General features: G+C 37.9%; 1 protein-coding gene across 1 annotated transcript in view; it reads left to right on the top strand.

The window, feature by feature from the left end:
• WDR49 (WD repeat domain 49) overlaps positions 1 to 26,962 on the top strand; it is a 143,395-nt gene that overhangs the window by 24,028 nt on the left and 92,405 nt on the right. The window contains exons 4-8 of the mRNA XM_034998459.1: positions 1,042 to 1,482; positions 6,503 to 6,679; positions 7,622 to 7,796; positions 21,479 to 21,646; positions 23,303 to 23,451. Coding sequence (XP_034854350.1) covers positions 1,042 to 1,482; positions 6,503 to 6,679; positions 7,622 to 7,796; positions 21,479 to 21,646; positions 23,303 to 23,451 — 1,110 coding nt within the window. The remainder of the gene's footprint in view (positions 1 to 1,041; positions 1,483 to 6,502; positions 6,680 to 7,621; positions 7,797 to 21,478; positions 21,647 to 23,302; positions 23,452 to 26,962) is intronic.

The raw sequence follows: 26,962 nt of genomic DNA, 5'->3' as shown, positions 1-26,962 counted from the left end.
TGCCAAGTTCTTTTTGCATTTTGTGTTTTTGTTGGTGATTTCGCTGTTTAAAAATGGCCCCCAAGTGTGGTGGTAAAGTTCTGTTTAGTGTTCCTAAGTGCAAGAAGGCTATGATGTGCCTTATGGAGAAAATACATGATACATGTGTTAGATAAGCTTTATTCAGTTGGTCATGAATTCAATATTAGTAAATTAACTATATATATTAAATTAAGTGTCTTTCAATGGAAACATACCAACAAATTATGAATTGATCAAATGATGAAAATATTGTGACCAGGGGCTCATAGAAACATAACTCTGTATTTCCTCTCAGAACTATGGTTCAGTATCTGCTAATTTAGTATTTGCAAACACTTTATAGAGCATAAGTACCATTAATAACAAAATCAACCATTTATGATTTCACTGTCATGGTGTATTTGTAATGATGTGTTTACGGAAGTGAACTTCTTGCTTTTGGATTAAAGTTTCAGTGTGGTATAATTTTATTGGCTGTGCTCAACTCTGTTTATCCATCTTCTGTAAACCACTATGCTAGTTTCCTACTGATGCTATAACAAATTATCACAAGCTTAGTAGCTTCAAACACACAGATTTATTATCTTAATTTGGAGGTCACAAGTCCAAAATGGGTTTTACAGGGCTAAATCAGGGTGTTGTCAGGATTGCCTTCCATCTGGAGGCTCTAGCAGAGACTCTGTTTCCTTGCCTTTTCCTGCTTCCGGAGGTGCTTGCATTCCTTGGAATATAGCCCCACATTACTCTGACTGCTGCTTCCATCTCATATCAAATCTCTGACTCTCCTGCTTCCCTTTTCCAGTTATAAGGATATTTGTTATCGAAAATGTCAGCTTGTAGCCCTGTCAATTCTGTGCTTCCCGGTCCCAATTAACTTAAATATAGTCTTGTTACAGAGTAAAAGACATTTGTCTTTGCATCTTGGAAGAATTGCTGATTAGGTCCACATCTGGGGATGGGGCAATGCTCTAGTACTTATGGATGCCTTCACTGTTGTCTTGTTTTTATTCCTGTTTCTAGCCCTCAGAGCCATGTCAAACCATTTGCATGTCCAGAGAAGAGTTTATGCAAAGGATGCCAGAGATTGTTGGTTGGGGCACAAAGGAAGAATATGGGGAGCTCTTTGACAAAGTGGATGTAGCCCAAGATGGCTTCATTAACTGGGACAAGCTGACTTCATTTATGCTGTTAGCACTTTATGAGAAAGACGAACGAGCAAAGGCAACTGTGGTTCCCCAGTGGAAAGACCTTGAATTCCTCCCAGTGAAGCACAAGGACACCATTCAAAAAGTAATTTTCTTAAAAAGTTCAAGTCGTTATCTGACCATCAGTAAGGAAGGCCTATTAGGAATCTGGGGAGAGAATTTAAAGCTGCAAGAAACACTTCCCATCACTTCAGATACCACCAAGCTTAAACACCTGTGGGTGACAAGTCTGGTTTCTCTGGAAAATGTAAACAAGGTACCAAATCTTAATAAATAAATTTACTACTTTATTTCTTTAAAGATTTTTTTATTTGTTTATTTGAGAGAGAGAGAGAGAGAGAGAGATCATGAGTGGGGGTGAGGAAGTAGAGGGAGAAGCAGCAGGGAGCCCAATATGGGACTCAATCCCAGGACCCTGGGATCATGATCTGAGCCGAAGGCAGACGCTTAACTGACTGAGCCACCAGGAGCCTTAAATTTACTGCTTAAAAAGGGGAAAAAAATGATGAGACAGGGCTCCTGACCAATATCAAGTATAACACTGGCAGTGACAAAGAGCTGTAGTACCTTTCTGTGCCTCTCCTCTCACCTGGAGGGAATGCAAATAGAGCCAAGTGGGCTACTTGATTTCCCAAACTGGTTTCTTGGGCACCTTTAAAGGACACAGCTGATAGTGACTCAGATTCTTGGCTCTGTCCCAAACGTGGCCATGCTGCATTGCTGGCTCATAAGACGTTTCTGGACTCCATAGTTTGTAGTAGAATCATGGGTCTATATGTAGAGCTGAGAGGCTGTAACAGTGCGTGGCACAACTCAATGCAATTACAGGGAATTGCTTATCTGATTTTAACCACTGTCCTAGTCAGTTTCTTAATTGTGATCGGGAGGGCCCACTAAGTACAAATATCCTTATATGACTCTACCTATAAGTAAGATAGCATGTTGAAAGGAAAATCAGTTTGTGAGGGAAGGATGAAGCTTAAAGAATCCATGTTCTTAGTATTTTATATTAAGCACATGGCAAACTTTCTATGAAAATTTTTAAATATACACATAAGCAGAGATAATAGTATTAAGAACCAATATTTACCCTTAACCATTTCCAATTCCAGCCAATCTAGTTTCATCTATATCTCCCTACTTTTGAAACCCAAGACATGCAATTATTTAGTCTGTAAATGTTCCATTTTTCTAAAAAAAAAGTCTCCCTTTTTAGCATAATTATAGTACTGCTATCACATTTAAAATCAATTAAAGTAATTCCTTGCTATCATCAAATATTCAGTCATGTGCATATTTTCTTGTCTGATAATTTTTAATAGTCTGTGAATTCCTTGTTTGATAGTTTGTTTGAATTCAAATCTGAATAAGGTCCAAATCATTGTGAATTGTTGATGGGTCTATTTTGATCTACATGTTTTTCTTCACCTCTTCTTTATCGTTGCATTGTTTTGTTCTTGCTGTTGCTATTTTTGTTAAAGAAACGAGGTGTTTGTCCTTTAGAGTTTCCCACAGTCTGGATTTTGTGGACTGTATTTAGATAGGGTTGTTGAACATGTCTACTTGTTCCCCATATTTCTGGTATATTGGTAGTCGAATCTAAAGACTTGATCAGTTTTAGAATGGTCTGTTCTGGAATAGGGGTTCCTCAGTTGGGAAGCACAAAATGCCTGTTCTCTCTTTTCTTGGGACATTATCAGTTATCACAATTATTCCTTGATCTATCAATTTGTTTAGGGGTTGCAAGATGATGACATTCTAGTTTCATCATTTCCTCTTTATAAGCTGAAATGCCTCTATAAAAAGAAATTCCCCTTGTCAATTATTCAGCTATAATGTACAAATCATAGACCAAAGGCAGGATAAATGAGTAATTCTTTATTTTATTTACCAGCATTCAAAATCCTCTAAAGATGAAAAATGAGTACTACTATCATTATTATTATCAGTATCATTATAAACTCATGAATTTAACCAGTTTGATTTGTTTCAGTCCACTGAGTTATTAACCCATCCTTAAAATTGTATCATCTTTGGACACTGGGATGGATACAAGTCAGCTTCTGAGTTTTTTCTGATATAAGCATATTAGTCTTTGAAAGCTTCTTTACTCTCCGGTATGACAAAATGTTCCAGGATCATCTTCCATATTTATTATGCCAGACCCAGAATTGGCCATTTCTTCAAAGACCCGGGTTCTTTTTACTGGGAAATGGTATGCTCTAATGCCTTGAACATCATCATCGTCATCATCATTTGCTTCCTATGTGACATGCCCTGCTCTATTAATCTTCTCAAGATCATCATAAGGTAGATATTATTCCCACTTTAAAAATGAGAGACTATGCAAGGGGAGGTTGTGGAATTTGCCCCAGGTCACGCAGGATGTAATCAGTGTTGCAAGACTTGTAAACAGAGGCAGCTTGATTTCAGAACCTGTTTCAGAGTCTTTGCTGCCTCTAGAGTGGTCCAGTTCGTTCTTGCTAAGGATCGGGTGTTAATGTTAACTGTATGTATTACAACATAGTTCAAGCCCAGATTTTCTTTTGTATCTGTGTGTAGCATTCTATTATTATAATGTAATATTTGTGTTGTTATATTGTATAATGATTATGTTGCATTGTGTCTTCTTTCCAGGACTGATGACTAACTCTTAGCCTTTCCTTTACACTTAGTCAACATGGAACTTTAAAGAATGTTGCTTTTTTCTTCTTTTCTCAAACAGCTTTATTGAAGTATAATTACACAAAATATACTGCACATATTAATACCCAACTGGATAGATTTTAATGCATTTAGATACTGTGAAAAATCAACAGTACAATGAAGATAATGAACATATCCATCCTCAAAAGTTTCCTCGTGCCCTTTTGTAATCCCCTGTCCAATCCCTCCCATCTCTCCTTGTCAGGTAGTGACTGATATGCTCTCTGTCACCATACGATAGTTAGCATTTTCTAGAGTTTTATATAATTGACATCATACAGTGTGTACTCTGTTTGGTCTCACTTCTTTAACTTGGCTTGGTTATTTTGAGATACATCAGTAGTTTATCTTTTTATTGTGTAATATTTCATCATGTGGATATAGCACATCCTTACCAACATTTGGTATAATCAGGGTATTTTTTTCCCCTCTTAATTTTAGCCATTTTAATAGGTTTTTTTTTTTTTAAATCTTATTGTGGTTTGAATTCACATTTTCCTAATGACTAATAATATTGAGCATATTTTCATATACCGATTTGCTACCTATATATCCTCTTTGGTGAAGTATCTGTTAAAATCTTTTGCCTATTTTATTGTTGGGTTTATTTTGTTGAGTTTTGAGAGTCCTTTTTTTTAAAGATTTTATTTATTTATTTGACAGAGAGACAGCTAGAGAGGGAACACAAGCAGGGGGAGTGGGAGAGGGAGAAGCAGCCCCCCACCCCCGAGCAAGGAGCCCGATGTGGGGCTCGATCCCAGGACCCTGGGATCATGACCTGAACCAAAGGCAGACACTCAACGACTGAGCCACCCAGGTGCCCCTTGAGAGTTCTTTATATATTCTGGATATATACATTTATCAGATGGATAATTTACAAATACTGTATCATAGCATGTGTTTTGTCTTTGTATTTTCCTAAGACTGCTTTTGGTGATATCATTTTCAGATTGTTCATTACTAATGTATAGAAATACAATAGATTTTTTAAAAAATGATCTTATATCCTGCAACTTCACTGAACTCATTTATTGGTTCTGATCATTTTTTGTTGTTATTATTATTTAGGATTTTCTATGTTTAAGATCGTGTCATCTACTAATAAAGATAGTCTAACTTCTTCCTTTCCAATCTGGTTGCTTTTATTCTTTTTCTTGCCTAATTTCCCTTCCTGGAAATTCCAGTGTGGTGTCGAATAGTAACGGTGTGAGTGAACATCCTCATCACGTTCCTGATCTTAGGGAGAATACATTCAGTTTTCCACCATTAAGTATGATAGCCGCTGTGGGTTTTTTGTATATATCAAGTTGAAGACGTTTCCTTCTGTTACTGGTTTATTGAGCTTTTTTTTTTTTTTTTCATGAAAATATGTTGGATTTTGTCTAATGCTTTTTTGGTATCTATTGAGATAATCATACAGTTTTTGTCATTGATTTTATTAATGTAGAATATTACATTGATGATATTTGTATGTTAAAGTAGCCTTGCATTCTGGTATAAATATAACTTGGTCATGGTATGTAATTTTTTTACATGTTGGATTCTCTGCTAATGTTTAATTGAAGATTTTTATATGTGTATTCATTAGGGATATGGAGCTGCAGTTTTCTTACGATGTCCTTGTGTGGGTTTGGTCATAAGACAGTATTGGTTTCATGAAACGATTTGGAAAGTATCCCCTCCACTTTTTCTTTTTCTTTTTCTTTTCCTTGGAAGAGCTTGAGAAGCATTGGTATTAATTCTTCAAATGTTTGGTCACATTTATTAGTGAAACCATCTGGGCCTACGATTTTCTTTGTGAGAATTTTTTTTTAATTACAAATTCAATTATTTTACTTATTATATGTCTGCTGAGATTTTCTATTTGGTTTTGAGTTAGTTTAGGTAATATCTTTGTCTCAGGAATTTGTCTAGGAATCTCATCTAGGTTATCTACTTTGTTGGCCTTCCACTGTTTATGATATTCTCTTATAATCCTCTCTTTTTTCTATCAGGTCATTAGTAGCGTACTCTTCTATGGCTTATTTTAGTGGTATATATTTTCATTCTTTTTTTTTTTTAAATCTTGGGTTGGTTCAGCTGAAGTTTTGTCAATTTTATCACCAAAGTTATTTACCCTTTTAAAAAGGGTTTTGGGATTTTATCTGACTTGTGAACGCTACTTACAGAACTTTTATGAAGTGCTTTTTATGAAAACCTCTGCTTGCTTCGTAAAGCATGGTTTGTAAAGCTTCTGGTATGACTGTGTGATGCTGTCGCCCTCTGTCTTTGTTTCTTCTATGGGATTAATCATCTCAGCTCCCATGGATGGAAGAAGTTGGCAGGTGTGTGAAGCGGGGGTACGGAAGAAAGTATGTTCAAATGCCTTTAATGGGAAGAATTTTTTTCTTGGCTAGCACCCAAAGTTAGAATAAAGTTTACTTGTGTCACCATGCTATGTTTCTGTAATACTGTCAGTGACCCTTAGGGAACAGTGTCTGCTTTGGTGCTGAGATTTGCATATTTCCTTTGTATACCCATTTCATTAAATTCATCAGAAATACTTTTTGATTTTCTATTTACTACTCTAGATAGCAGTGGCTTTTACGAGTAAAGAGATTTGTTTCTATGATCTGCTGTCCAAAGGAGAATTTCCTTGTCAATATAAACTCCAAGGCCTGAAAGGAACTCCAATTTGTATGGAATATTGGTATGACCCCCTTGATGCCAACGAATCAATTCTTTCTTTTGGGGACATAACTGGAAAGGTAAGTGAGGGAAGGGAAGATTGAACTATGGATTTAAATATCAAACTGTAGCCCAGTATAGAAATAGAATACAAAGGGGGTGACCTCTGAACTTACAGATTATAAGCCCACACACGCTGGACATGGAAAAGATGGATTAGGTCACAGTTCCTTTTCTTGCTTACAAGGACAATCTTCGTGTGGTTTTCTTGCCAATTATTAGAAGTTATCTCTTATAACTCTTTCAAGTTAATTATTCTGATTTTCATTCACAAGGCTTCTTTCTGCCAGCCTCCTGGGCAGTGCTTATTTACCGTATCATGTAACATCGGGATAGATGCATTGGAGAGGGCAACAAAGAAACCCAGACATTAGGACGCCTGGGTGGCTCAGTCGTGAAGCGTCTGCCTTCGGCTCAGGTCATGATCCCAGGGTCCTGGGATGGAGCCCCATGTTGGGTTCCCTGCTGGGTGGGAGGCCTGCTTCTCCCTCTCCCACTCCCCCTGCTTGTGTTCCCTCTCTTGCTGTCTCTCTCTGTCAAATAAATAAAATCTTTAAAAAAAGAAAAAAGAAACCCAGACATTGGATATGATGATTTGGCTTCCTATCACATCCCACCCAACCGCTACAAGATTATTACTTGCTGAATGACACGAGAATATGCCCTTGAGCTCTGAAGTAGTCTAATTTGGACAATTTCCTTTCCTAATTGTGAAAGCTTTGCATTCTTTGTGTGTTTAATAACAAGTGTATCATAAAGGCAAATAATGAACTGCCCTTGGTAATTGCTTTACCAACATGGTCGTTGTTCTGTCTTTTACTGTAACTGCCTGCATCCTTTAAATAATATTGAGGAAATTCCCATTAATTCAATATCTGTTCCTTATTAATCTTAGGGAACATCAAATGTTTTGCAACAATGACACTGTCCATGTTTGTTTTCCTTTCAACATCCCTGTTAAGGTTCAAGCAATTGCTTTCACGGTGGCCTTGATTTCCCTGTTTGAGTGTCCTGCTAATGCACATGAAGATGGAGAAGCCACAGTGACCATCAGCTGGGCAGAACTGCTCTCTGGATATCACAAATGTTGCTACACATTAGAGCATAATCTTCATCATGGAGACTGGGTCAGGCAAGGTACTGAATTTGAACAGTAATGAAAGAAATGGTCACCTTCAACTTGAACATTTATATTCTTTGATGAAAATGTTTCCCACAAAATGTTAGTCTCAAAACCAGTAATTGGTTCTCGGGAGGTTTTGGCCTGGACTGTCTGTAGCTCCTGTACGCTAGCAGGAATTTCTTTCTCTCTTTTCTTTCCTTCTAAAATGTAATGCAATTAATTCAGGGGAACTGTGCACTCAAGACATCTCAAGAGAGGAGAGAAAATGGTCACAGAATCCATTTAACTTCAACCCAACTCTGATCCTAAAAATCTCCTCTAGTCCTATTTGGGGCTGCTCAGTGAGAGAACGTAACAAGTTCCCTCAAAACCACTCCTTTGTTTTCCTCATGTTTTCATGAAAGTATGTTAGTTTGATTGTCTTCAAAATGGATCGTCTTAATTTTCTTTTTTTTCTCTTTGCTGATATAATGACTGAGTTCCCATGATCTATAAGTACTTGAGCAGTAGCTCTCTGTGTGATAGGATTACGTTGTAAAACAGCATCTATGGAAAGCCAGAACTTTCTTAAAACCTTGTCACCAGTGAGTTTGCTAGTTTCACAATATATCTAATTTTTTTACAAAATTTGCATGTGATGGTTCAAGATCCACATGTGCAATATCTCTTCTAATATCTCTTTTGGTCCAGATGCTAAAGACTATGGTCATTTTTTCACTTCTGAATTGCTGCATTAAATTATGCCCACTGAAAGGAATGGAAACTAACAATCTCTTTGTTATGTCGTAGTTCGATTCCTAATATACTTTGAAGGGGAGACAGTCAAATGGACCCAGCTGTTGGCCATTATAGTGGTTTTGCCCTCTTTGGGGTCTAGGAAGTTGCAACTAATTCTTTAATTCATGACCCACATAGTAATATCCCACATGATGAACTATAGTTTCTGTATTTTTTTTCTTCAATATACATTATATCATGTCTTTGGTACCTTCTGTGTATCCTTTAATTCTGGCATGACATCGAATGTGGGAAAAACAAAAGATGATATTTTTTGGTTATCTACTATGTGTCACAGGCACAAAATTATGTGTTATGTTTGCATAACATGGAAACAAGAATCACAGTGTGAGAAACTGTACAGAGCTATTGTAGCTTCTTCCAAATGAGCATGGCAATTGAAGTATAGTTGGCAACAGTGTTGCATCAGTTTCAGGTGTACAACACAGCAGTTCCACAAGGCTGTATGTTGTTATGCTGTGTTCACCACAAGTGTAGCTACCATCTGCTACCCTACAGCGCTATGACAGTATCTTTGACTTTATTGCCTAAGCTCTACCTTTCATTCCCATGATTTATTCATTCCGTAAGTGGAAGTCTGTATTTCCCACTCTCTTTCACCCATTTTGCCCATCCCCCACCCCCAGCAAGCATCAGTTTGTTCTCTCTCCTTATGGGTCTGCTTTTGCTTTTTGTTTGTTTGTTTATTCATTTGTTTTGGTTTTTTTAGATTCCACATATAAGTGAAATCATATGGTATATTTCTTTCCCTGTCTGATTTATTTCACTTAGCATGATATCCTCTAGGTCTATCCATGTTGTTACAAATTGGAAGCTCTCGTTCTTTTTTATGGCTGAGTAGGTGTGTGTGTGTGTGTGTGTGTGTGTGTACCAAATCTTTTTTTTAAATTTATTTTTGTATTATGTTAATCACCATACATTACATCATTAGTTTTTGATGTACTGTTCCAAATCTTCTTTTTATTGCAAGGAATGCAAGAAACATAGAAGTGCATATATCTTTTTGCATGAGTGTTTTGGGGGCTTTTTTGGGGTAAATACTTAGTAGTAGAATTACTGGATCATGGTGTTTCTATTTTAACTTTTTGAGGAACATCCATACTGTTTTCCACAGTGGCTGCACCAGTTTATATTCCCACTAACAGTGAACTAGGGTTCCTTTCTCTCCACATCCTCACCAACACTTGTTATTTCTTCTCTTTTTGATTCTAGCCATTCTGACAGTATGAGGTGATATCTCATTGTGGTTTTAATTTGCATTTCCCTGATGATTAGTGATGTTGAGCATCTTTCCATGTGTCTGCTGGCCATCTGTGTGTCTGCTTTGGAAAAATAACTATTCATGTCCTCTGCCCATTTTTAATTTTTATTTATTTATTTATTTATTTTTTAAGATTTTATTTGACAGAGAGAGACATAGCGAGAGAGGGAACACAAACAGGGGGACTGGTAGAGGGAGAAGCAGGCTTCCTACGGAGCAGGGAGCCCAATGTGGGGCTTGATCCCAGGACTCCAGGATCATGACCTGAGCCGAAGGCAGACGCTCAATGACTGAGCCACCCAGGCGTCCCTCTGCCCATTTTTAAATTGGATTATTATTATTTTTTGTATTGAGTTATATAAGTTCTTTATATATTTTAGATACTAATTCCTTATTGGATATATCATTTGCAAATATCTTCTTCCATTCAGTAGGTTGCCTTTTGATTTGTTGATGGTTTCCTTTGCTGTGAAAAATCTTTTTATTTTGGCACAGGTCCATTAGTTTATTTTTGCAAGCATGATATTTTAATATATAAAACAAAGACTAGATTCACTATAGTAATAAAGTAATAGTTCCTAAAATCTACTTGTAATAGGCTTCCTGAAGTTTGGAGTATCATTTGAGTTCCATGACCTTAAATTAATATGGATACATAGAAGTAGCTAACAAAATTCTGTTATTGAAAAGGTTGGGCATATAACCAAGTACAGTTTAAATTGATTATTTTCTCTGAGTATGAAATACAAAATACTCTCTCAGAGAGAGAATGAAACGTTCCACTCTAGACCTTGTCATAGTTTCATTTAAACCTCTCCAAAACTGACTCTGCTGTAAAGTAACCACTTATAAGTCTGTTAAGTCTGTAAAGTTGCAGGACAAGGATTTTTCTATAGGTCCATGTGAAGTCATTGCTTATCATGTTTCCAAAATATAATTCTGATCTTTTGTTCCCTCATCTACTGACTAAAGAACATGGGGAACTTAGTTTAGTATCAGCACTATAACTCATGTTTATGACCAAAGAAATCCAACTTTGGAGTCTGGCTTCTTAAATCACTGCAATTAGGAATTGGCTATAAAAAAGTTTTACATGTAAAAGAAATATCAGGGATCTTTGCTATCTAATTTGGATTACACATTTCTTAGCTCTGTGAATCAAAACTCATTGTAATTAAGTGAATGATTTTTGGAAAAATAGGTGAAAAATATATTTACTTTAGTCAGTTTATTTGAATTGTGGACTCAATGTGTCAATCAATCAACAATTATTTATCTTTTATGTGATTTAAAACTGTCTTAGGCATTGGAGACTGTAGAAGAAAGATTAATTATAACCTCAAGAAACAGTATATGAACAAGAATTAAAGACTAATATAAAATAATTTATTAGAACATTGTACATGTGTCTGTTAGCCATTTGTATGTCTTCTTCAGAGAAGTGTTTTTCATGTCTTCTGCCCACTTTTTGACTTGATTAGTTGTTTTTTGGATGTTGAGTTTGAGAAGTTCTTTATAGATTTTGGATATCAGCCCTTTATATGTAGTGTCATTTACAAATATCTTCTCCCATTCTGTGGGTTGCCTCTTTGTTTTGTTGACTGTTTCCTTTGCTGTGCAGAAGCTTTTTATCTTGATGAAGTCCCGAAAGTTCATTTTTGCTTTTGTTTCACTAGCCTTTGGAGATGTATCTTGAAAGAAATTGCTGTGGCCAATGTCAAAGAGGTTACTGCCTATGTTCTGTTCTAGGATTTGGATGGATTCCTGTCTCACATTGAGGTCTTTCATCCACTTTGAGTTTATCTTTGTGAATGGTGTTAGAGAATGGTCGAGTTTCATTCTTCTGCATGTGGCTGTCCAATTTTCCCAGCACCATTTATTGAAGAGACTGTCTTTTTTCCATTGTGTATTTGTTCCTGCTTTGTCGAAGATTATTTGACCATAGAGTTGAGGGTCCATATCTGGGCTCTCTATTCTCTTCCATTGGTCTAGATGTCTGTTTTTGTGCCAGTACCATGCTGTCTTGGTGATCACAGCTTTGTAATCTAGCTTGAAATCGGGCAACGTGATGCCCCCAGCTTTGTTTTTCTTTTTCAACATTTCCTTGGCGATTCGGGGTCTTTTCTGATCCCATACACATTTTAGGATTGTTTGTTCCAGCACTTTGAAAAATGTCATTGGAATTTTGATCGGGATGGCATTGAAGATATAGATTGCTCTGGGTAGCATAGACATTTTAACAATGTTTATTCTTCCAATCCATGAGCATGGAATGTTTTTCCATTTTTTGTGTCTTCTTCAATTTCTTTCATGAGTGTTCTGTAGTTCCTAGAGTATAGATCCTTTACCTCTTTGGTTAGGTTTATTCCGAGATATCTTACGGTTTTTGGTGCTATTGTAAATGGAATAGTTTCTCTAATTTCTCTTTTTACAGTTGCGTTGTTAGTGTATAAGAAAGCAACTGATTTCTGTGCATTGATTTTGTATCCTGCCACATTACTGAATTGCTGTATGAGTTCTAGTAATTTAGGGGTGGAGTCTTTTGGGTTTTCCACATAAAGTATTATGTCATCTGCGAAAAGAGAGAGTTTGACTTCTTCTCTGCCAATTTGTATACCTTTTATTTCTTTTTGTTGTCTGATTGCTGTTGCTAGGACTTCTAATACTATGTAGAAAAATAGTGGCGAGAGTGGGCATCCTTGACGTGTTCCTGATCTTAAGGGAAAGGCTCTCAGCTTTTCCCCATTGAGGATGATATTTGCTGTGGGTTTTTCATAGATGGATTTTATGACCTTGAGGAATATTCCCTCTATCCCTATACTCTGAAGAGTTTTAATCAGGAAAGGATGCTGTATTTTGTCAAATGCTTTTTCTGCATCAATTGAGAGGACCATATAGTTCTTCTCCCTCCTCTTATTAATGTGTTCTATCACATTGATTGATTTGCCAATGTTGAACCACCCTTGCATGCCAGGGATAAATCCCACTTGGTCGTGGTGGATGATCCTTTTAATGTATTGTTGGATCCTATTAGCTAGGATTTTGTTGAGAATTTTGGAATCCATATTCATCAGGGATATCGGTCTGAAATTCTCCTTTTTGATGGGGACTTTGCCTGGTTTGGGGATTAAGGTAATCCTGGCCTCATAGAATGAGTTTGGAAGTTTTCCTTCTGTTTCTATTTTTTGAAACAGCTTCAGGAGAAAAGGTATTATTTCTTCTTTGAATGTTTGGTAGTATTCCCCAGGGCATCCATCAGGCCCTGGACTCTTGTTTTTTGGGAGGTTTCTGATCACTGCTTCAGTCTCGTTACTTGTTATTGGCCTATTCAGGTTGTCAATTTCTTCCTGTTTCAGTGTTGGGAGTTTATAGGCTTCCAGGAAGGCATCTGTTTCATCCAGATTTCTCAGTTTATTGACATATAGTTGTTGATAATACTTTCTAGTAATTGTTTCTATTTCCTTGTTGTTAGTCGTGATCTCTCCCCTTTCATTCATAATTTATTAATTTGGGTCCTTCCTCTTTTCTTTTGGATAAGTCTGGCCAGTGGTTTATTGATCTTATTAATTCTTTCATAGAACTAGCTTCTAGTTTCGTTGATCTGATCTACTGTGTTTCTGGTTTCTAATTCATTGATCTCTGATCTAATCTTAATTATTTCTCTTCTAATGTGTGGCTTAGGCATCGTTTGTTGCTTTAGCCATCAGGGAAGTTCAAATCAAAACCACATTGAGATACCACCTTACACCAGTTAGAATGGCAAAAATCGACAGGGAAAGAAACATAAAATGTTGGAGAGGTTGTGGAGAAAGGGGAACCCTCTTACACTGTTGGTGGAAATGCAAGTTGGTAGAGCCACTTTGGAAAACAGTGTGGAGGTTCCTCAAAAAAGTTAAAAATAGAGCTACCCTATGACCCAGCAATTACACTCCTGGGTATTTACCACAAAGACACAGATGTAGTGAAAAGAAGGGCCATATGCACCCTAATGTTCATAGCAGCAATGTCTGCAATAACCAAACCGTGGAAAGAGCTGAGATGCCCTTCAACAGATGAATGGATAGAGAAGATGTGGTCCATATATGTGGAATATTACTCAGCCATCAGAAAGGATGAATACCCAACCTTTACATCAACATGGATGGGACCCTAGGAGATTATGCTTAGTGAAATAAGTCAAGCAGAGAAAGTCAATTATTACATGGTTTCACTTATTTGTGGAATGTAAGGAATAGCATGGAGGATATTAGGAGAAGGAGAGGAAAAATGAAGGGGGGGGAGTCGGAGGGAGAGATGGACCATGAGAGACTACGGACTCTGAGAAACAAACTGAGGGTTTTAAAGGGGAGGGGGATGGGGGGATTGGTTAGCCCAGTGATGGGTATTAAGGAGGGCACGTACTGCATGGAGCACTGGGTGTTATACGAAAACAATGGATCATGGATCACCACATCAAAAACTAATGATGTACTGTATGGTGACTAACATAACATAATAAAATAAAATAAAATAAATAAATAGTATGTTGGTTTAAAAAAAAGAACATTGTACAGTGGTATTGAAAATTAACTACTAAACCATATAAACAAGATATTAACTCCCATAGTAATGCTTAAGCAGCAAATTTATGAGGAAAAGCTTCAAGGGTGCATGGTGCTACTTGAAGGATGGGTAGATGGAAAAAGGGAGGGCATGGTGAACATGAGTAAAGGGAGACAAGCAGACCTAATGATGGACATGAATAGATCAGAGAGATGGACATGAATAGATCAGAGGCTGAGTATTGAGGAAATAAATGTGAATAGGTCTAATAGGGACATATGTTGGAAATCTTGGCAGCTTGCCCAGTTTACACTTGCTGGAAAGTGAAACAGTGCAGTACTGAAGGTTTTTGAGGACACTTGGAAAGCCCTGATGCACACAGCATTTAGGAAAGATTTGTTTGGTAGTTCTGTCTGGCGTAGGTTGGAGGACAAAGAATGAAACTGCAATCAGACTGGTTAGTTAGAAGGCCTTTGATTATGAGAAAGTAGAAATGATAAAGCAAGGAAAGAAATAAGCAACCTTCTGAGACAGGAATCTTTAAGGACTTGAAGTCTGAAAATGTGGGATGATGAATCATTTTAGAATGTCTCACAAAGACATCAGTTTCCAGGTGGAGAATGTTCTATTTGCAGATCACAGATGCCCTCTTGGGCCCAATTCTTCTCCACTCACCTTTTCAATGCAGACTATATCTGAAGGATCCCTTATTCTGGGATAGTCCAGATCCTGCCACCAGGATCTTTCTTTCTTGCCAGTATTGTTCCTGAAACTTCCTTTACCTTTACCCAACTCCTTATTCTGCTGCTTCTTCTATCTAATTCAGATGGACTTTTCTTTACGTGATATGCAGTGTTCTCAATTTGGGCTTTGCTCCTGGCTTCTTAAGAATCTTGCTTTCAGATTCCGCCCAATCTGTGAAACAATCCTAAAAATTTCTGTACCTACATCAGAACTTTTGTCCTGCCTGCCATAACTCTTTCAGACCCAGAGGAAATTTGGATGCCTCACATGTAAACCACATTTATACATAAACTGAAAACTAAAACAATCTTTTTATGGCATACATTATGTCCTTTATTCTCCTTAGTGTCTACTCTAACATGTGATACGTTGTTTTGTCAGGTTTTCCCTTTCTCACTGATTTTAAGCAACTTACGTGTGATGTGCTTCAGTGTTCTTGGTGTGTGTGTCTGTGTATGTGTGTGTGTGTGTGTTTATGCTGCTTGGAATTCATTGAGATTCTTTGATATATGGCTTTGTGGTTTTCATTACACTTGGAAATTTTTCTATTGTTATTTTTTCCAAAATTTTCTGTTCCCCCCCTTTTTTCTGGGACTCCCATTATCTATCTGTCTGTCTGTCTATTTATCTATCTATATCTATATCTATATATATCTTAGATGTTTCATATTATCCTAAAGTTAAGGAGGCTTTATACATTTTTATTCAGTCTTTTAAAAACTTATTTTAAATCACTGTGTTTTAGGTTACCTAGATTCTATTTTTATGTCTACAAGTTCCTGTTTCTTTTCTTCTGAGATGTTGCAAAGTGTTTTCAAAGGATGAGGCTGCCTCTCTGGTTCCTGTGGGGCACACTGCCTCAACCTAGCTCCTAAGGATGAGGGCTCTGCAGAGAGTCGTGGTGTGGCCACACTCAGAGGAGCCAGGACGGGCAGTGGGTCACCCCAGAGAGCCGCAGCATGGCTGGGGTCACTGTCCCAGTGTGGACAGCACCCACCAGGCCATGGGGATAACATTGCCACTCCAATGGATTTGAAAGGCAGAGCATCAAGCCAGAGAGGATTATTCTTGGCTGTTAAGGTTTAATGGAGTTCTCCCTGTTAGACTTTGTATTTCCTTGGTATCTATTACCCTTTCCTTCTTTCCTATTTCTCCTTTTTTGGAATGGGAATGCCTATCTCATGCCTGTTCCATCACTTTTTCAGGAAGCACACAACTTGTTTGATTTCCTAAGTTCACAGCTTGGAAAGGAATCTTCCTCAGGATGAATTGTATCCCAAGTCTTATCCATACCTTATTAAATGAGCCTTTGAACTTAGACTTGATGCTGGAATGAGTTAAGTAAGACTTTGAGGTTATTGGGATGTAATTTGCATTCGAGAAGGGAATGGATGGGGGGCGGGGCAGAATGTTATGGACTCAATGTTTGTGTCCCCTCCCAAATTTGGATGTTGAAATTCTAACCCCAATATGATGGTATTAGAGGATAGTGCCTTTGGGAGGTGGTTAGGTCTGGAGAGTTTAGCTCTCATGAATAGGATTCATGTCTTATAAGAGACCCCAGAGAATCTCTCACTTCTTCCCCATGTAAGGACACAGCAAGAATTAGGCCACCTATGAACCAGGAAGTGGGCCCTTACCAGACACTGAATCTGTCAGCACCTTCATCTTGGACTTTCCAGTCTCCGAAACTGTAAAAAATAAATGTCTATTGTTTAAGCCACCCAGTCTGTTTTGTTATAACAGCCTGAACAGACTAAGACCTTGGATAAATACTACTGAAAAATATTACAAAAGAGAGATACCAAAAGAAATCTTGATAAGTATTAGTAGATATGAATTTTTTTAAATAGGGGGTTATTTATGGTTAAAAAGTGATTGGGGTAAAAAAAACTATAAATAATGTATAGTTTAATAATACTATATGACTGAATATTGAGGAAAATGAATAGAGAAGATAATTTAAAAAGGAGAAAGCGCAGAGTATAGAAAGGTGAAGAGTCTCTATAAGATTTTCTCTTACTTCAAATTTTAAATTTTTATATTTTTCTTAGTACCTCTGAAAGGAGGACTCACTTTAGTCCTAGCCAGTAAATAAATGCCCATTTCCAGATTTAGCAATAGAGATTAGAAGCTTAAATACAACTTTTTTGTTTGTTTGCAGCTCAGTTATTTCAGTATGAGGAGAAGGAAAGAAATGCTGAAATGAAGAAGGAGGGAGAAAGAGGAGGGCAGGCTGGAGTCAAAAACAGAACAGTGGGCTTAGTACAGAGTATGCTCTCTGGTCCACAAGACTGACCCTACTGGGAGCAAGCAACCAATGTTTGGTTTCATTTGAGATATATATATATATATATATATATATATATATATTTATCCCAGCAACAGGAATTGATATTCTTAGAACTCATCAAAAAATATTTTGGCTGATTTTATTCTTAGTGTGAGGAAAGAATATACAATTGAGGAAAGAAAGAAATACATGAGCAAGTATGGTAATAATGTTTCATGGAAGCTAAGGATAAAAAGCTGAAATGTCAAAGGAAAAACTTAGTTTCAGACATAAGAGTATTGGCTTACTGCTTTAAGATAAGATTCAGATTTCTTATTTAAAACTTTGAAGGAGAAATGTTTTCATCTGTCTGAATGGTTCTGTGTCATATTTTAATAGAAAAATAATTACATTCTGAAATGCTTGTAAAGTAAGGACCGGGTTTTTATGAAATTGTGGTGAGACATAAGTGTCTTGAATCTCAGAGAAGTTTTACCTTTTTTTGGTCCCAGATAATTGCCTCCTCATATAGACAATGTCATTGGAAATCTTGGGCACCATAGACTGAAAGTGTAGCTTCTGAAAAAGTGAGCACTAAACTGCCAATAATAAAAAGCATTGATTTTTTTTTTTTAATTAAATTGAAAGGTGTTTTGTCCACTTTGTTTGACCATGGCTAGGAGAAGGTACAAAACAGTTTAGACTGATACCCAAATCAATAATTTCTGCACTAATTAATGGAGGTGTGCCAGAGAATTTAGCATACAGATCCCAGATCACATTTCCTTGGGAAGGCTTCACAACTGATAGAGACCAAGTTTGGAAGAGAAGCTACATTTAGCGTCTTGTGCCTTGCTCCACTTCCCTGCATCTAAATTACTCCAGACAAAAAGGTGGTGCATCCCTGAGTTCGCTGGAACACTGTGTCCTTCCTACCAGTTCTCTTGCTGTGTTTAAGGCAGTTGAAATCAGCTTTGAGCTGTGTTGGGGTTAATGCAGAGCATGAAATCAGCCATAATACCGACTTGCTAAAAGGTAACACAGAGGCCACTGAGGGCAGGGAAGGTTTCGGAGAAGGGCATAGGCCTTTGGAATGCCGAGGCCCTCGTGACCACTCTGCCATTGGAATGCCACGGGGAGTTGCCCTCCCGAAGCCTTCTTAGCCTAAACTGCTGCCCTGTAATCTAAGAGATATGTGCATTGTCCCTTAGGCTATGTTAGGCAGAACTCCTAGAACATGCAGATTAGCATATCGTATCTTTCCCGTAAACAGATCCTCCTAGTTTCAGTAAGACCCCCTTGTCACACATCACGTGCTTGAGAAACGGTGATAAGGATTTGTGATTATCCTGAAGGACCAATAAAAGCGGGAGCAAAGAAAAGCAAAGGGTCTTTGTCTCTGAGCATGACCCCCTTGCCTTCTCCTCTCTTTCATGGCCAAGTTTGGAGTCATCTTTCATCCATCGTACAGGGATTGGTGGCCATTCCAGGCAGAGCTGGTGGCTTAGGTTTGAAGAAAAGAGGTCTCTTCCTGCAGCTTGTTTAATAGCGTGGTGGAAGGTGAAGATTTGTTTGTATCATGAACATGGGTCAAATCAGTATTTTGAGAAGTCATTAAATTAATTGCATTATTGTTTTTTAATGTGCTTAGCAGTGCTGAATTAGACGCATTTTGATTTCTAAAAATGAAATAGCTAGGGTTATTCTTTCTATTTTCCTTCTTGAAATGGTAGTTGCTCAGAATATAGAGGGCCCTGTGGTGGTCTAAGAAAATAGGACTCCAACTTCACAATAAGAAATGCAACTGCAAACAAACCCCCTCAAGCAAGAGAACATCAAGAAAGTTCAAGGTAGGATGTTTTCCTAAGTCATACGACTCATAAAGCAAAAAAGCTTGGGAAATGATCATAAGAATTCCTAGTTAGAAATGGCCCAGTTTTTTACTCTGCTCCAGCTTCTACCTGTTGGCAGATTATACGAAGTAGCCTCATTCTAGCTTACTCCAACTTCTCCTAATAGCATTACTTACTCGGTTTTCAGGTATCACTTTTCATTTTCAAATCACTTTTCCCACATTAACTAATTGCCATTACACGGGGTCATTTCTACAACACAAATGAGAACAGGGATCCATGGCAGTTCCTTTAATGCCCTTTTTTATGACTAAGTGGCAAAGAGTGGAAGCATGGAAAGTGAGCGTCTTAATGGACAGACATGATCAGATTGTCTTTTTTTCCCCTCAGAATATTATCTAAAAGTAATTTAAAAAATATTTTCCCTCTACCAATCTTCAAACTCACTGCAAGTATTAAAAATAAATCATTTATTTTATCAGTTCAGCCCATTCCCTTGCTTGATATTTTAAAAACTTTTTCATCATAACCTATCATTTCCTTTGCTGTCTTCCAGAAGTGAGGAACACATTTTTATTTATCAGATAATTTGATTTTAAGGAAATGGCTTTACCCTCACCTCTTCTTACTCAGGCATTCTCAGGAGCTCTGGCATTCCACAATCTAATCAGATACAAGTTATATCTTGGTCTAGAAATAAAGTGTGAATTGTTGAGCCTCCAATATGTAACACTACAGGCCCATAAATGTCACTTGGTAGCCTGCAGATTGAAATCTAAAAGCAGTACTTTGAATACCAGAGCAGAATGTACTTCTTTATATGTTTTTCTTTATAGCCTTGAAACTGAAGATGATAGTTGGATATAATGTGGGGAACACATGACAAAGCAATTTTCTGGGTGGAAAGACTTTATTTTGATTGTACTATAATGATATTATGAAATTTCCATGGATTTGAAGATATAATTATAGTGTTGTTATACACTTTAGATCTTATAATATTGCTTCACTGAGTCAAGTTACAATACCCTCAGCATTTTCTGTAAACAAAGGGAATATTTTCAGTGAGGTTGCTTCCTATGAGAACAGTTGTCATCAGATTTTAGACCGTTGGTACTTCCTGTAAGGTAACAGCAGGGGAGTGGCGGTGCTCAGGGACCTTTTTGGCCTGGAAATTGATTGCTCCCTAGTGAGACTCAGAGGACTCACCTTTATAGGATCGGATCACTTCTTAGGTTTTTTTCTCCTTTCCTTCCCCTCTCTCTTTCTCTTTTGAAAGAAAGACAGATGAGGGGCGCCTGGGTGGCTCAGATGGTTAAGCGTCTGCCTTCGGCTCAGGTCATGGTCCCAGGGTCCTGGGATCGAGTCCTGCATCGGGCTCCCTGCTCCTTGGGAGCCTGCTTCTCCCTCTGCCTCTCTCTCTCTCTGTCTCTCATGAATAAATAAATAAAATCTTTAAAAAAAAAGGAAAAAAAAAAAAAGAAAGAAAGACAGATGAGAGAAAAGAAGGAGAGAAAACAAGGAGGAGATAAGAATATCCTTCCTAGACGGTAAGAGCTATTTGCCTTTTGGAACCAGTAAGTCTGATAGAAATGGAAAGATCCTCCTGATAAAAGACAGCAAGATCAGTTTCCTCGCTTGGGGATTGGAATTTTGCTCCCCAGTGTGTGGTGTTGGGTCATCCAGGATGTAGGAGCAGCCATTTTTGCCTGAGTCTGGCTGTGTTTGTGCCAGGCATTGACATCTGGCAATCCCACTCTAACATTCTAGACCAGTCATGGCTTAAATAAACCATGGTTTGGGCATGAGCTGGACCTCGGGGAGCAGCAGATGGCTGGTAAGCTCCTGTTTGCCTGCTTCAGACCCAGGAGGAGGAACCCAGGAATCTGGCCAATTATTCATCTTAAATCTCCAGAATCCCATATGATTATTGTGACTCATGTTGTTTCCTGCCATGTGTTCCAACTGAAAAAAAGTTCAAGGTATCCTGAGATTGGGTAAAATGTCTGAATGCCGACTTAGCTGCAACTTCTCATTGTAAATTCTTTCATGGAGGGGGGAAGCATTCATTAGTGAGGTATTCCCCACACGTCAGGCTGTGTGATCATAATCTGGGCTTCACTTTTAACTTTAGGTATTAAAGCAGTTCTATTTTGCTCATGTTTTGTGAGAAACCAACTAAGATCCTTTTCTTTTCTTCTTCTTCTTCTTCTTCTTTTTCATCAGTTACTTACAATGCATCTTTAGATGCTATCATTTCCAGTACAACCAGCAATACAAACACTGTGGTGCTGGCTTGGAGAGAGAAATCAACAAAGCATCTTAAAATGACATCCTTCGATGTTGCTGAGGGCATTCATGCTTTTGATTACCACTCTCAGCTCAATTTAATTGGTATGTAAAATAAATCATGATAACTACGAGGGCCTCATAAATAGTCCGGGATGCATATTGGTATGCAGGGAGCCTCTCCACCTTGTTGCTTTACTGCCAGGGAGACAGACTTGAACAGCTCACATTTTATTGCCTGAGAATGTCTGATAATGACGCATTGTGACGTGCGGCACGTAGGAACTACATTGGGGTGAAAATAGGAGGAAGCACCCCGATGCTTTCATTAGTGTTTTTATTAGAATCTGTGGGGGCGTAAGATGATACAGAGGAAGAAGACCGTTTTTGTGCCATGTCTGCTCTTTCTGCGCTCCCTCCACCTGCTGCTGGCGCGGCTACAGCATGCATGTGCGCGGGACAGCGGCGAAATGCTGCACGTTTTTCCCCTGTCAGAATGCAACCTCCAGTGCTTTTTGAACATTTTCAGATTATCTGAATGTTAGTTTAAAATGAGAGGTCCTTTTTTGGACATAAAAGAGGATGTTAGTTGGAGAAATAAGCTGAAAGGTTTCAAGCGTTAACTATTTAAATAAAATATATGACATTTTGAAAGCTGATAATTTGATATATAAATCTATAAATATGTATATATATTGAAACATTGTAAAAAAAAGTGAGGTATTAAAAATTAATAGGGTAGTGACAGAGAATGAACATACAAAAGGCCTTTGGAATGGGTCATATTAATATAAGCCTCATTCGATAATTATCATTCATAGAAAAGTACTGGTATCAGCTAGGAGGCTGAGTCTCTGAAATCCCTAATGATCATGGCTGACAGTCATGGTAACAGACACCTTGAATATGAACTCAGGAAAATGCCAGGAACTACCTTTCGAAGAGAATTGGAGACCTATTAGAGAAGGCTGGGTTAGCCAAGCGAGTTCGAAAGGACTTCAATATCAACCATTTCATTGACTCATTAATAATTATTTCAGCCCCTTTACACTGATCACGTCTTTGTACTTGGCATAGTGCTGGAAAAATAAGAGTGACCAAGCTCTCAGCACTACAGTCAGCCGTCAACAAGAGAAAACCAAAGAGCGCTCTACTGAGTTTCCCCAGACCTGAAGACCCACTGTAACCCCCGCTCTTGATGTGCTCCCTCAATGAAACCAATTCATGCTTAAAAATATCTTATTCTCTCAATAGAGCAGGTCAAAGGTATAATTCTGCTGTTGGTGTGCTTATAAATACTCAATTATTTATAGGGCAGTGGAAATAATTTGTTTCCATATACTTTCTCATTAATTTGGGAACTTTAAATATTGTTTTAGTTTTTGCTCCCTCCTGGGATAACTATAATGTGGTCTCCACTCCTAGGTTGTGCTAGCTGGAGGGGGAAAACATCAGAACTGGGAAGCGGGATGTCGTGCCCTCCTGGTTGGGCCGCTGGTTTCCTCCTAAGTGGGACTGTATTGTCCTGTCACCTCATGCTCACTCCTTCCCCATTCTCCCTCCAGTCAACCATTTCCAGTGATAGAACTCGTGCCCCATTAGCCTGACAACACGATCTTCCTTCCTTCAAGGCAGGGTGCATTAGTGCTCAGAGGCATTTAGCAACTCCCAGATATGGGACATATATTCATTTCAAAAAGGAAATTGTATGGATTGTTCACGTTACTAAAACCACTTTTTTCCCCTTCTAATTCTGATTAGCAACTGCTGGCATCAACAATAAAGTTTGCCTTTGGAACCCCTATGTTGTCTCCAAGCCAGTTGGTGTCCTTCGGGGTCACTCAGCCAGTGTAATAGCTGTTCAGTTCTTTACTGCAAGAAAACAGCTTTTCAGCTTCTCCAAAGATAAAGTAAGTAACATTGTACATTTAATTTGTTTAGTTCTGCCTCCTCAGTTCCTACCTAAATCTGTCTGTGGGCCTGAATTCCTCTGAGGGCTGGTGTGGATTTTTAAAATACACTGGCTAACTACTATGGCTTTGGAAATCTAAATTTGGAAAAGATATTTATGGTAATTTAAGCATAGTCCTGGGTAACTGAACAAAGTATTTCATTAAAAAACTTTTAAACCATATACTCATGGATTTAATCCTTTTAACTGCATTCTTAAAATGTTACATCTTGAGTTTCCAAAGTTCTCACTAATTCAATAGAAAAAACAAATGGAGATGAGGAAATGTTGCTTGGTAATGGTAAGATATGAAGAGGCACAGCTAATTAGCTATTGTTGTTTTGATATTGAGGAAACTCAGTAAGTTAGACATCAAAGTTAATCTGAAGACTATCAAGTATATTAAGGACATTTCAGGGGCTCCTAGGTGGCTTAGTCGGTTAAGCGTCTGCCTTTGGCTCAGGTTGTGATCCCAGGGTCCTGGGATCAAGTCCTACATTGGGCTTCCTGCTCACTGGGGAGCCTGCTTCTCCTTCTCCTGCTTCCCGTGCTTGTGCTTGCTCACTCTCTGTCAAATAAATAAATAAAATCTTAAAAAAAAAAAAATTTCAATTATGTATATCAGTCCATTTTTCTTTGGAGATATTTATGGGATGTTTTAAATATGGTGGGAAGAAAAACATGGTACCAGAACCAGACAGTCCAGGTCAAATCCTGACCACATTATTTACAATTATCCCCTTAGGAAAATTTCTTTTTTTTTTTTTTTAAAGATTTTATTTATTTATTTGAGAGAGAGAGTTAGAGAGAGAAAGAGCACAAGAGGGGGGAGCAGGAGAGGGAGAAGCAGACTCCCTGCTGAGCAGGGAGCCCGATGCAGGACTCGATCCCGGGACTCCAGGATCATGACCCGAGCCGAAGGCAGTCGCTTAACCAACTGAGCCACCCAGGTGCCCCGGAAAATTTCTTAAACTCTAATAATCGTGTCACTTGTTTCTCTGTAAAACTTCCATTTTCCATAATGCCTGATTTTATAGATCCAGGTAACGTGATAGATTTCAAGATGTTTGGTTGTGAAGAGAAGAAGGATGGGCAATAGGCTTACTGAGTACAGCCTCTGAGCCTTTCAGTGAATCTGAATTTTTATTTTATTCTAAAGCAATACGTGTATATGTAAAAATTAAATAGAAACTTATCTTCAGCTCCTTAGCCACACCCCATCCACAAGTTCTGCCAAACTTGCTTATTTTACTGTACTACCTATTGTGTAAATCTTCTCTCAATTCTGGTTGATTCTACCATCAAAATATATTTATTGGCCTCACCTCTCCCTCTCAGTTCCCCCTGCTCTAATTCAAAATCTCATCTTCTTTTGCCCAAGATTTTGCAAAGGTTTTCTAACCAGTCTCCCTACTTTCAGACCCGTCTGACTCTAATTTGCCCCTTATCCTGCTAATGAGGTGGTTTGTAAAAAAAAAAAAACTTGTTTAGCACTTCATGGAATTCTGAGTTTAAATACGAACTCCAGAATTCTTAAGCTTTTGTACAAAGCCCTCCCCCAGCCTGTTACCCTATTTTATTTCCTGCTTTTCTCTTTCGTTCACGTAATGCTCCAGCCATATCACACCTTTGGCTGTTCCCGCCATGCTGCCTCATGGCTCTGCAGCGTGCTCTTCCTTCTGCCTTTGGTTCCCTCTCCTGATGATCACTTGGCAAATGCCTGTTTATCCTCAAAGTTTCAGAGTTTTTGGAGTCACAGAGGGTGTTTCCTGTACTCCAGTTGTACCTGTTTGTAGATTCTCAGTAAATCTTAAATGAATCTTTATCAAACATAAATATGAAAGAAATAACAGGGCTTTTATTATAACAGAATTCCATGAAAGTGTTGACTGAAAAAAAAAAGCCAATCTTAAAGTAGGTTAGTAAATACCTTATTCATCTTACTGAAGACTATAGCCTGGGAGACAGTATTTCACATTGTTCTGAAGAACTGCTCCAAAGTTTTAAGTTTACAGGGGATTATATGTGAAAAGGGGGAGGGGCATATGTACTTACAAGCAGTTCTCCAAGGTATAATTTTGTGTCACAAGGTATAATTTGTTTGGGTGTAAAAACTAAGGTTTACGGATTTCCACATATACTTGTGAAAGACCGCTTAGGTCATCTTAATACATTATGTTTCTATCATATCTGACTGTTCAAAAATATTGCCAGTATGCTTCTGCTTACCTGGTTTTCTGCTTGTTCCTGTTTTGGGTTTCTCCTTGAGATCACTTGAGATGGTCAGAGAAGGCTGACATCAGTTACTCACTTTAGTGCACGAAATGTTTTATCACTTTAAAAGCAAGTGAAAAAAAAAAAGTCCTTAGAGTCAGAATGGATTGTGTATAGGTATCCTCAGTATTAAGACTACCTAGCCTCTTCCAAAGCTGTTTTATCATTCTATTTTTGCTTTGACATGTAAACAATTGCATTATAATAAAGCTTGTCATGCTGTCTTTTACATTAGTCTAAATCCATTTCACTTTGATAAAGGCATAATAATCTTAGTCTTTATGTCTTTACAGCAAACAACAGGGCTTTCTACTATCAGGTTAAGCCTTTGCTTTATTGCTGTACAGTTCTTTTGGATGTTTTATGGAATTGGAGTTAAGGAAGAGAGAAAATGAAAGAGCACAGTTTTTTCAAAGAGCCTTTGAATGAATCATATTTTGGTCAATGAGTTGCTATATTAGAGAATTTCAGACCAAAGTGATCTAGATCTAAATAATTTTTTCCAAAAATGTTCTGAGACTTAAGCTGTTTTGTGGAAGACTGCTCTTTTACCATTTTGCCATGATGGTTAAATAGATTTCTCCTTATAGAATTTGATATCATACTAATTAATAGTCCAATTGCACTTTGCTTTGGACTCCTAGCTTTCACTGATGGTGAGGCCCTGCTGGGAGTCAGTAACTTGGGGATTTGGAGGAGGAATTACCATGGGGAGTGAAAGGATTTTCAAAGCCTGGGGGAGATCTCTCTGGAGGTTGGCATTGTAGCCGGTGAGCCTGATTAGGCTCTTCTACTGCTCCTAACTATTCTCTTCTGGGCTGTTCACCCTGATTTGGCCACCAGAATCAGATGGCTTTGTAACTTAATCTTTCATTTAAGGTTCTGATTTTTTCCAGAGCCCAATTTCTACATTGTGGTTCCAAAATTGGCAAGGAAAATACAAAGTGAGACTTTTGTGTGATGACTACATCTTACCTGTTTGTCTTCCCTTTCCTTCTGCATACTCTTCCTCCTCAGCTTCCCTCTATTCATCCAGAAACAAAGCCATATTCATCTTGTTTAAACTACACAAGTAAATGGATTAATGCACTTTCATGAAAATTGCAAATGAGGAAGCATGTAGTGCAAAAAAGTGAATATTCCTTTTGTCCACTTTCCCTTCAGATCAGTTCCTCTCCTAAGAAATAGCCATTATT

The sequence above is a fragment of the Mirounga leonina genome, unplaced genomic scaffold (assembly GCF_011800145.1).
Source record: "Mirounga leonina isolate KUSES-001 unplaced genomic scaffold, KU_Mleo_1.0 Mir_115, whole genome shotgun sequence".
NCBI lineage: Eukaryota > Metazoa > Chordata > Mammalia > Carnivora > Phocidae > Mirounga > Mirounga leonina.
This window is presented reverse-complemented; position numbering and strand designations above follow the sequence as displayed.